The 11,125-nt window shown below is 40.8% G+C and overlaps 1 protein-coding gene across 4 annotated transcripts in view; it reads left to right on the top strand.

Moving 5' to 3' along the window:
• SMURF1 (SMAD specific E3 ubiquitin protein ligase 1) overlaps positions 1-11,125 on the top strand; it is a 46,069-nt gene that overhangs the window by 30,422 nt on the left and 4,522 nt on the right. For 2 of the 4 annotated variants that reach the window (XM_058035490.1, XM_058035492.1), the window contains exons 8-17: positions 404-488; positions 2,328-2,474; positions 3,562-3,766; positions 4,048-4,151; positions 5,548-5,662; positions 6,589-6,767; positions 7,588-7,725; positions 8,082-8,202; positions 9,639-9,840; positions 10,655-10,739. In XM_058035490.1, coding sequence (XP_057891473.1) covers positions 404-488; positions 2,328-2,474; positions 3,562-3,766; positions 4,048-4,151; positions 5,548-5,662; positions 6,589-6,767; positions 7,588-7,725; positions 8,082-8,202; positions 9,639-9,840; positions 10,655-10,739 — 1,381 coding nt within the window. The remainder of the gene's footprint in view (positions 1-403; positions 489-2,327; positions 2,475-3,561; positions 3,767-4,047; positions 4,152-5,547; positions 5,663-6,588; positions 6,768-7,587; positions 7,726-8,081; positions 8,203-9,638; positions 9,841-10,654; positions 10,740-11,125) is intronic. The other 2 variants (XM_058035491.1, XM_058035493.1) reach the window with 1 other exon arrangement.

Below are 11,125 nucleotides of genomic sequence, written 5' to 3' on the forward strand. Positions count from 1 at the left end.
CCACATTTGAGAAAAGACTGGGAAAATATATAAAAGCAACAAAGAAACCAATAGTACAGGAGATTAGTGAGGATGGGATTAAGGAGAATTTAAACCTCAGAAAAGAGCACACCAAATCTAGGAGTATAGAAATCTAGTTTGGGGGTTTGGATTCTCTCAAAATCTAATACTAAAAGTACAAACTAAAACATGCTGGTGCATGGATCTGTGCATTTCAAAAGAATGTTGAAATGTGTAGTCAGAGTAAATTTGTCAAGGACAAAACAGTCCATGCTTCAAGAGATCAGTGTGATGGCTCCAGTACTTTATCTTAGGAGGAAAATATCCTAATGTCTTTTAACTGTTTAATTTTTTTTTTTTTTAAGATTTGTAATTTAGAATAATCTTCCTTCCATTTTTATAGAGCAAAGAACAACGGTACAGGGACAGGTTTATTTTTTGCACACACAGACTGGAGTGAGCACGTGGCACGACCCAAGGATACCAAGGTATGGATTTGTAGTTAAAAGTCAGGGGGGTTGGTGTGTATTTGTGTGGCAGGATGCTGGATTTATAAGGGCAAAAATCTATTAAATGGCCTGTCTGAATTTAAAGGGAGGGCTCCCAGCAGAGGAATTGTTTGGGATGTTTCTAGCTACCTTTTCATCAAACATTAAGGATTACTCTTTTTGAAAGAAAGAATTATTTACTTGTGAATCGTGTGGGGGGAAAAAGGAAAAAAAATGTGTAGCCCTTCAGGAATTCCTGTTTGACAAATTCTTCCTAAAATGTTGATGTGGCTGTTTTTGGTGAAGCTTCAAATTTCTGAATCTTACTTACAATTTTTTTCTGTATGAAAACAGTTTGGACTGCAAATTGAAGAAAAAACTAACTTATTTTTTAAAATAATTGTTTCTTGAATATTCAGCTTGTAATTTTTGTTTTATTTGTACTCACTTGTGTATAACTGAATAAGAGATTACTTGTTATCTTTAAACTTGAAATGGTTTGAGGTTTTTATGCTTTAGGCAAGTAATTTGCAGCTAGAAAATTTGAATCCTTCACATGATTAATTTAGTAAAGCCTCTTTAAACCTTAACCTGCAGTTAATCCAGGTCTTTGTGAGTGAGGTCTGGTGCTCTTCCTGAGTAGCTCTGAATCTGGGCTGTTTCATGGGCCACCTGCACACCAGATTCCAGAGTGGAGTTTGTAACTCTCAGCTGCTGCACTGCCTGGATAATAGAGGAATGTGGTACAGGATATTAGAAAAATGATACAAAGTAGTGCAGGCAAAAGTGGTGATAAAAGCTCAGTGTATGGAAGGAAATGAAAAACTAAGCTGAGAGAGAAAGAAAATAGCTGATTTTAGATTAGCTGGTATTGTTACAAGAAGAAATGACAGTGGTTGTTCATTTGTGTCAGTCATGTCAGGCTTGTGTGCCCAAAGCTTTGTGTCTTCTTCAAGTGATGCTGGTCCCTCTTATGGAAGGTGCTGCTGCTCCTCTCCCCAAATCCTTGAGCCAGGGTTTCAGGGGCAGCAGTGGAAGTGGACACAGCAGTGTCTTGTGAGTCACAGGTCACACCTATTCTGGTTAAAGGTGACTTTTGTGCTACCAGCTCGTGGTGCAAAACCCTAACCTTGGCATGGGGCAGAGCTGCAGGTTAAAACTTGCAGTGATCAGATCCCTGCAGGACTTGGAGGTGCACAGCTGATCTCAGCAAATGGTCCCAGCCATAATCTCCTTTAAGGAGCCTAACAAGGGCTTGTCTGTCTGCCTGTGTGTCCCCTTGGCTTATATTCACTGTGACACTAAGGCACTTTCAGTGTGCAAAGCATTTCTACCTTTCTAAACCCTCTCAACTCATTTATACAAATATTGCATGGTTAGATTTAGGTGAGGAGTTGCAAAGTGGTGTCTTCAACCCTGGATCCCTGCCAGCTGTCTGAAGAATACTTTACTTAACAATAGGTTTTCTGCCTAAAAATAATCTTCATGTTTCCTTCCTTCCTTTTCTTGCCACTCTTGGTGTTTTCCTCAGTTAGTTGGCTGGAGCTTTAGGTATTTTCAATCTTTTTAGGTATAAATACATTTCATGTGTCTAATTCAGACACTGCCTGGAAGTGAGTGACTGCCTTTAGCAGCATTTAGAGTGAAACCTGAAATTTATCCAGGAGGAAAGGAGTGAGTGAATGTGTTAAAAGGCTTACTCTCAGTGGTTTTTCAGTCAAATAGTCAGGACTCTAACCTTAACCTGATTAAAGAGGTGATTTAAATTTTTAAGTGATCTTGGTATTTGGTTGCTTCACTTCACATCTGCATTAATATTTTGTTTGTTTTTCACTTTAGAGACCTTAACAGTGTGAATTGTGATGAACTGGGACCTTTGCCTCCAGGCTGGGAAGTCAGAAGTACAGTTTCAGGAAGAATATATTTTGTAGATCATAACAACAGAACCACACAATTCACAGATCCACGACTACATCACATCATGAAGTAAGATAAATAATTCTTGTCAGGTCTGGGAGTCATGAGGGTCATGAAACCCTGAATGATAATTGAGGAACAGATGCAGCCAGTGCTGTAGTCAGGGTCCAAGCACTGATTCTCAGTGCTGGTTTCATCTAAATTTTTTGCTGAGACTATTCAGAAGGGTTTTACTCTGCTCTGCACAGTTCTGGAGTTGCTGGCTGTGGGATAGCCAGTCTGCCAGGGGTTCCCAGCAGCTCATGTCTGTCTGGATGAGCAGTTCTAGCTCTGTGCTGTCTGTTCTGGATCTGGTCTAACTTCGTGCTCCCTTGAGCTCCAGACAATGGGAGTATAAAGCCAGCTGGAGTCTGGTCAGTGGGTGCTGTGCACAGCCAGTTGGGGTTTAGCAGGATTTGGTAACTCAGGTTCTGCATCATGGAAAGGCAGCTGAACTGTTGTGGAACTGACTCTGGAAGCAGCCTGGCAATGCTGCTTGTGCCCAAGGCCAGACTTTTCCTGTGCTTGAAGCCAGCCAGGGAATCTCTGCATCTAAAAAATAATTGCTCTACAGCCCAAATAAAGCACTGATGGATAAAGATAGTTGAGTGTATGAAGCTGCAACTGTTTGAGTCAAGTGTTATCTTTCTCTCTTAAAAACCACAGATGCAGTATTTTCACTGTGTCAGGAATCCCCAGCCCCATTCTGCTTGAAGCTGGAATTAAATCAGTTGCAGTTGTTAAACAGTTCCCTTTATAAAGGTGTTGTTTGTTCCATTAGAGATCTCTTTCCCTGTTGCACTCCTGAAAGTTCTCTCTATGTGTGAGAAACCCACACAAACTTCAATTACTGCTCAGTCAGCAATCAGTGATCATGCTCCAGAGCCTTCCACAGTGCTTTGCCATATAAAAACAGTTCAAAAATGCTGAAACTCTTTAAGTGTCTGTGTTCCTTACATCCCTGAATTTAATGTAAAGATAGTACAGAAGTATCCAGCTGAATACACATTTCACTCCATGTTCCTTTTAGAGAAGCTTAATAATTTCTTCCATCATTGTTTTACATATTCCTTATTGTTGTGTGTCCAGAATAAATATTGTCCTTTTTTTCTCCAAGCCATCAATGCCAGCTAAAAGAGCCCAGCCAGCAGCCTCTACCAGCTCCAAATGAGGGGTCATTGGAAGAGGGTGAGGAGTTGCCTGCACAGAGATATGAAAGAGACTTGGTACAAAAGTTGAAAGTTCTTAGACATGAGCTCTCTCTTCAGCAACCTCAGGCTGGTCACTGTCGCATTGAAGTATCCAGAGAGGAAATATTTGAGGTATTTGATTGATTTTTTTTACTGCTAACAGCAGCTTTTGTCATTGAAGAGTTAAGTAAAACTGATCACTGATTATAACAACTTTGCTTCACAAGCACCCACCACATGACACAGTTGTCATTGAAGTTTGCTTCAGGTTAGCACTCAGAGTCATGTTTTCTGTGGTTCAGTAACAATCTGTGTATTACAGAAATGCAGAGATCTTAATTATGGTATTAGAGAAATCTTAATAGACTTAATTATAGGAAGTAAAAGAGCTAATTGTACAAATGCACATACAGGAATCCTATCGTCAGATAATGAAGATGAGGCCAAAGGACTTGAAAAAGAGGCTTATGGTGAAATTCCGAGGAGAGGAGGGCCTGGACTATGGAGGAGTAGCAAGGTGAGATTTTGGGGGTTTTCTGTTACCTGTTAATGTCATATGTTAATTATTTGTGGTCTAGTTTATAGACAGTGGCTGTAGCTTCATTCTTTGTATGGTACACTGGAAAGTGGAAGCTTGTGATTTAACAGTTGTCCCACTGCAAGTTATGAAAATGTGATCAGCTCAAATTGTGAGGTCTCTCAGGGAGTGTATAGACCCTGAAGTGAGACCCAGATCACAGGCATGGTTTTGTTAAACACACCTCTCTGATTTCTCACAAATGGATTGCAGGAGAGTTCCTTTTTGTTATTTCTCAGCTGCATTCAGGAGAGTTCTCTGATCTGTTGGAGCAGGAGTGGAGATGAACTAATCCTAAACAAAAGCTACAATTTCAGTGAGGACTTGCCTCCCGCTTAAAAATGACAATAACTCCCTGCAGGTCACATCAGATCTGAAATTCAGGAGCTGATTTAGCATCACTGAAAAAACGCTCACCTGGTGGCTCAGAGTTGTGTAAATTCACAGAGAAATTTCTGACATCCACAAAAGCTGCCCACTTAGGTGTCTTTCAGTGATCAATCCCTGGACAAAGGAAAGAAGCTGGAACATTCTGAGCTGCCTTACCCCAGGCAACCTTGGGTGTCTCCACTGTTGACATCCTGTTACCCTGATGCCTTTCATAATTGCCCATTAGTTGCAACTGACTGTTCCAGATCAGTACAGCTCCACTTCTAAGCATTACAATTGATAGTTCTCTCTGAATATTTTGGACCTGGGAATGCTGTCCAAATTTAACAACAAAGGAGTATTTGTCATGGTGGCTTGGGAGGTCAGAAATAGCTTTAGTTCTGCTCCTGTCCTTGTGTGTTACTGAGGTGAGAGAATTTACCCAACCCCTGCTTTTAATGCACTTGGTCTCTGTCCCTTCTGGCCTCTGCTGAAAGCAGTCACCAAGCTGGCAGAAAAACAGCTTTTTTAAAGATCCCCAGCAATTGAGCTGATTCTAATCCACAATTTTTTAAATATTTCCTTATACTGTACAGGTTGCAGAGAAGCAGATCTCATAGGCTGATCTCATAACTGAACTCTGTACAAAGGAAGGATTTTTTTGGAAGTGTGGCCTGTTCAGACTCAATTAGTTGATGGCATTGTCTAACAGCTTGCTGTAGCTTCTTTAAGTGATGTTAATCCCTTCAGTGCTTCTAAACTAAACCCAGTCTGCCCTGAGTGGAGTAGGACATGGTGGGGTTTTAATCACACCCTTTTGGTCTACAAATGGAGGGCAGCAAAAGAGGATCTGATTTTGAAATAAGCATTCCATGACTGATCAGTCACAATAATTGTGTTGTCTAAAACTTAGGTGCGAGTTGCACTCTTCTAAATTTGTTGTTGGCTGTTTTTTTTTTCTTGGCAGAGAGTGGTTGTATTTACTGTGCCATGAAATGTTGAATCCCTACTATGGACTCTTCCAGTACTCCACAGATAATATTTACATGCTGCAAATCAATCCAGACTCTTCTATCAATCCTGTAAGTACTAATTTCTCAACAAAATTCCTACTTCAAGAGATGTCCTCTGCAGTTTCTTACAGCTGTTCTTTCACAAGTGTCTAAACTGCAGGGTAAATGGGAATAAGAAGGTGTTAATGTCATATTTACACAGTAAGAAGCAGAGGGGTTTTGTTCAGAAATTAAAAACATGACAGCCTTTGATAAATATCTGATTTCTGTGAGACTCCTCAGTACTGATTGGTTTGCACAGTGACTCTGAGAAGACAAAACAGATGAAATTCATTTTCACTGTGAACACAGCTGATTGCATTCCCAGCAGTGCCACCCCATGACTTTTAGGGATGTATCCCTTGCTTGCCCTTTCTCACTACTCTCCTGTGCTTGCTTTTTCTCTTACTGGAGGATTTGTATTGATGCAGACCCTAAAAGGAGCAGCAGTTCTGTATTAGTAGAGGGAATTCTTCCTGACATGACATTTCCTGACATTTGCACTGGAAGATGAGGGCGGTGGATTGGAGGAATGTTAACCATAGGTCTTACACCTCAGCTTTCAAAAGTTAGTTTCAAAGGAATATGAAAGAAATGAGGGAAACAAGCACACTGCTTCCTCAGGACTAGACACATTTGGATGGCTAAATAAAGAATAAACTAATTTGTTTGTAATCCTCATCTTCTTGGATTTTGGAGGTTTCACAGGGATTTTCTTTTTCCAAGTTTTTCCCTTTGAGAGGTCTAAAGATTTGAATCCAATTTATTAATCAGGTAATGCACAGAGACTTGTTCAAGGTTTTTAATCATTAATGTTTTGGTTTTGGTTATGTTGTGAGGAAAAGTGGTGGCTGCTCTTGCCCAGAGGGCTGCAGGTAACTCACACAGAACAAACCACCGAGAGTGCCACAAGATGTCAGTGTCTTCCCAAGGCTGATTCTCCTCTCTCCCTGCAGGACCATTTGTCTTACTTCCATTTTGTTGGTCGGATAATGGGTTTGGCTGTGTTCCATGGACACTATATCAACGGGGGGTTCACAGTTCCCTTTTACAAGCAGCTGCTGGGGAAGCCCATCCAGCTCTCAGACCTGGAATCTGTTGACCCAGAATTACACAAAAGTTTAGTCTGGATCTTGTAAGTACTGAATTTAGCAATGTCTCACTGTAGAGAAAATGGGGTAGAGTTTGTTGGCAATAGTGAGATGCTTCAGACAAACAGTTTGCAAAAATCTTTTTATGGTGGCTGTCTGTACAAAGTCATTAAACTATTCTTAATATATCAAAGGTACTTGAGGGAAAGTTCTCATTGCAAACTCTCCTTGCAATAAAATAGATACTAAATCATTAAAGGTGGCATGGGTATGGTAGAATATCATTATCAAAATCCAAACTCAGGATAGAGGTCTGAGAGGAAGTACAGCCTTCTTCAAAAGAAAGCCAACTCTGATTAAAGTGAAAATAAATGGAAGTAATTTGGGCTTGCAGAACAAGATCCAGCATTCAGTGTAGCTTTGGGACTCTTCAGAACTGCTTTGCGTTATCTTAATTTCTTTTCCTAAAAGCTGTTTTGAATTTTGTATTTAAAGAAGTTACTGATGCTGAAGTTCTTTATGTATGATCTCTTCTGTGCTTCAGATTTGTGACAGCAGAACAGATTCTTGCTGGGTGTATATATGTGTGTGTGTGTGTGTGTGTATTTCTGTATACAGGGTTTTATCCAGTATCCTGAGTTCTGTTAGAATCAGATGAATATCCTATATCTGATCAGGCTCTTCAACATGCCCTAAACCATACAGCAATTGGTGATGGTGGCAATATTCCTCTGGTGTGTGAAATGCAGGTGGTAACTGAGATTTAGCCTGAGGACTACCTAGGTGCTCAAATAACTGTCACCATCACCACTGAGAGTTAGCAAAATGCCAGAAATGCTGAGTTTCCCCTCTGTGCATTGGCAGAGAGAACGATATCACACCAGTCCTGGACCACACGTTCTGTGTGGAGCACAACGCCTTCGGGAGGATTTTACAGCATGAACTCAAACCAAATGGCAGGAATATTCCAGTGACAGAAGAGAACAAGAAGGAATATGTCAGGTATTGCCAACAGAAATATGTCCTGCAAATGGAGTGGGAAGAGGATAGTAAACAGAATTTTTGTATATAATGAAACTAGGGAAGTAAGGATTTTGGGTGGGAGCTCCTGAGTCTTAAATGACACGAATGTTGTCACTGGAAGACCTGGGGAGATGAAGTTCCGAATGTATTTTGGTTTTTCCATTGATGGTGCAATTATTGTTGATGGGAAAATGAATGGATAAGCACTTCTTTCATAATACAAAGTGTGTGTATTAAAACCAGGTCCTCTGTAAAATGAGCATTTTGCGAGTCTGCTGTGAAACCCCAGTGCTGTCCAGCTCATCACCCCTGACTCCTTCCTTCCTCCCCCTCAGGCTCTATGTGAACTGGCGGTTCATGAGAGGAATAGAGGCACAGTTCCTGGCTCTGCAGAAAGGTTTTAATGAACTTATTCCTCAACATCTCCTTAAGCCTTTTGACCAGAAAGAACTTGAGGTATGTTTTATCCACATGGATTATTGTTCTGTAATTTGTTTGATCCACAATCAAGCACTGATTTAAAAAACAAACATAAAACGAACAAACCACAAAACTTATTCCATTCTATACACCAGAAAGCTGAGTATTTGTTTAACCAAACCTTCTTAGGTTTATTCTAAACATTCTTTGGGTTGATATTACTGAGAGGTCTACTTAAACAGGGAAAGACAAATACACTGTGGTTTCTATCCAAGGACTAATGCTCGAGGCAGGTGGTCTGAGAAGGAGGAAACACTGCAAGTTTGAGGAATTGTTGGCAAGACCAGACATGTTATTTACCCCAGAACGTGTTTTGTCCAGTAACTTTTCATGCATGGCTGTTTCTGTTTGCACACAGGAATTGGTTTGCAGAAGTAGAAGAGTTGAGCATATAGAAAAGAAATTAATTTGTCTTCTTATATCAAATCCTGAGGTGCAGAAAGCTACTTCTTAAAATAGTTCCTGTTATAGCAATTTTTCCTCTGGTTTTGCTTCCTAGAAAAAATAGGATAACCTGTGGAATATTCATCATTTGTGGTTTAGAAAGCATTTTGTGCTAGTCAGTCATGCATTTTGGTTAATCCCACAAAGTTCTTGCATTCCATTTGCTTAAAAAGGTAGATTAAAAATCCATTAAATATTTCAATACTCTCCATGTCAGAACAGTCACAACTCCCCTAATGATGTGAGCAGGTGTAAGTGGGTTCTGTCTTGGTGGCACAAGGCAGCTGCTCAAGGGCAGCTCTCAGCAATGGGATCCTTACTGTGGAATATTATGGGAAATTTAAAATACATGTTAAATATATGTTAAAATGTTTTGTTTTGAGGGGTGAAGTTTGCTCTGTGCTGTTTATTTGTTGTTGCCAGAGGAGGTGGTTAAATGCATGGTTTCCTTTTTGCAACCTGGTGTCATGTGGAAAAGAGATTGAAGTGATGTGTCTGATCTATGTCAGATTCTCACAAATGGTGTCAAAAAGCAGATGAAAAGTTTCTGTAGTTTGGTGTGGAGCAACAAAGCAACTCAGATGTTCCCACAAGCTGAGCAGGATTCCATTGGCACCTCTAGGACAATCCTGCAGCAGGACAATGATGCTGTGCCACAGCCTTATTCCAAATCAGTCCTGTGCCCTCATAAAGACAGGCTGCACCTTCCAGGGAACACAGATTTAATAAAGCAGATTTTGCATGGGCTTCTGACTCTTAGTTGCTTGTGAAAGTTCCAATGCTGGTAAAGCACTGCTTGGGGTCAGTTTCTCTGCAGTCAAACTGGAGAGATTTGGAAGGTTACCTTGCACCAAAAAGGTGAGTGAAGCACCTAAACAATGCCAGGCTTGGTGACGTGGTTGGATGTGTTTATAACTGCAAACCTGAAATTACTCTGGACTTTAAAGCCCTTCCTAATCTTTGAACAGCTGATCATAGGAGGCCTGGATAAGATAGACCTGAATGACTGGAAGTCCAACACACGCCTAAAGCACTGCATGGCTGACAGCAACATTGTCAAGTGGTTCTGGCAAGCAGTGGAAACATTTGATGAGGAAAGAAGGGCAAGGCTGCTGCAGTTCGTGACGGGCTCGACGCGTGTCCCACTTCAAGGTTTCAAGGCTTTACAAGGTGACTGATGTGGAGGCTGAGTTAATCTGTGGTTGGGGAAAGGGATAAAAGTGGTGTGGCACTTACAGGCCCCTTGTAAAATATCAGCATATGACTGGATAAGTCAAGCACTTGCAGACTTCAGAGCTTGAGAGCTGTTTTACATTTGTCAGCAGCTCAGCTGCTGCTGAACACTTTGGCTGTTGCTGATAGTGATGGAAGCTGGTGGATCTGTTACTGTGCAGTGCTTTGACTGCTGTCAGTTTTGGCTCGTCAGTCTCCTGCAGCTCTGTGCTCTGAGGTTCAAATAATTCCATGCAAATGTGCACAGGGATATATGGCTGACTAAAGAACTTTTTCATGTGAGAATTGTATTCCCCTCAGTGTTCAGCAACAAACTATTAGGCTTTAAAGCAAATTTCTGAAAATTGCAGGTTTTTATCAAAAATGTGGCAGTGTCCTTGGCTGTTCTGATCTCCTGATCACCTTCCATTGTTGGCTGACAGTAAATTGATGTTCAAAATTAAAATACTAGTTCTATTTTACAAGGAAAACCTTCATGCACTTAAGTATTTTCATTTTTGATGGTGCAGCTTCATTAATATCAAATTTAGCAGCTTTCCAAAATACCAGTCTGTAAAATGATTGTCACAAACAGCCCTATCTCTTCTGCCATCCCTTCATCAGCTGCAAATATCTCTACAGATTTAGCCTGGGACATACTTAGGCTTGCAGCTGGAGCTGTAATTTCCTCTCTTGCCTTTTTATACACAGCAAAATGTGTGTGTGTGAATGATGCTTTGTTGAAGTGCATTAACTAGAATGTCTGTCTAAGGTTCTACAGGCGCTGCAGGACCCAGACTGTTTACCATCCATTTAATAGATGCAAACACAGACAACCTTCCAAAAGCTCACACTTGGTAAGATGGAAACACTCTGCTTCCTCTCCCTTTGTCTTGATTTAAAGGAGTCATCTCTGTCCTGGGCAGGGGTGAGGCATGTGATACACATGGATGACTCCAAGAGTGCTCTGTTAGCTTGGATATATCTGTACTCTGCAGCCAGCAAAATAATTTGCCTTTCTTAAAGCTTGTCTTCTATACTACCTGTGGTTTTCATTTATTCCAGAGGTGATTATTCTGGGTAGTGAGACATTTGTAAGTTTATTTCTTTATTTCTTCATTACAAAGAAGTGTTGTCAGATGTCGAATGTTGCAAGCTCATGCTGTTGCTGCAGTGTAGGCATAGCCTGAGCCCTTGCACGGAAATCTCACTCCATCAGAGGCAGGAAATGGTGTCAGCAGCA

The sequence above is a fragment of the Melospiza georgiana genome, chromosome 16 (assembly GCF_028018845.1).
Source record: "Melospiza georgiana isolate bMelGeo1 chromosome 16, bMelGeo1.pri, whole genome shotgun sequence".
NCBI lineage: Eukaryota > Metazoa > Chordata > Aves > Passeriformes > Passerellidae > Melospiza > Melospiza georgiana.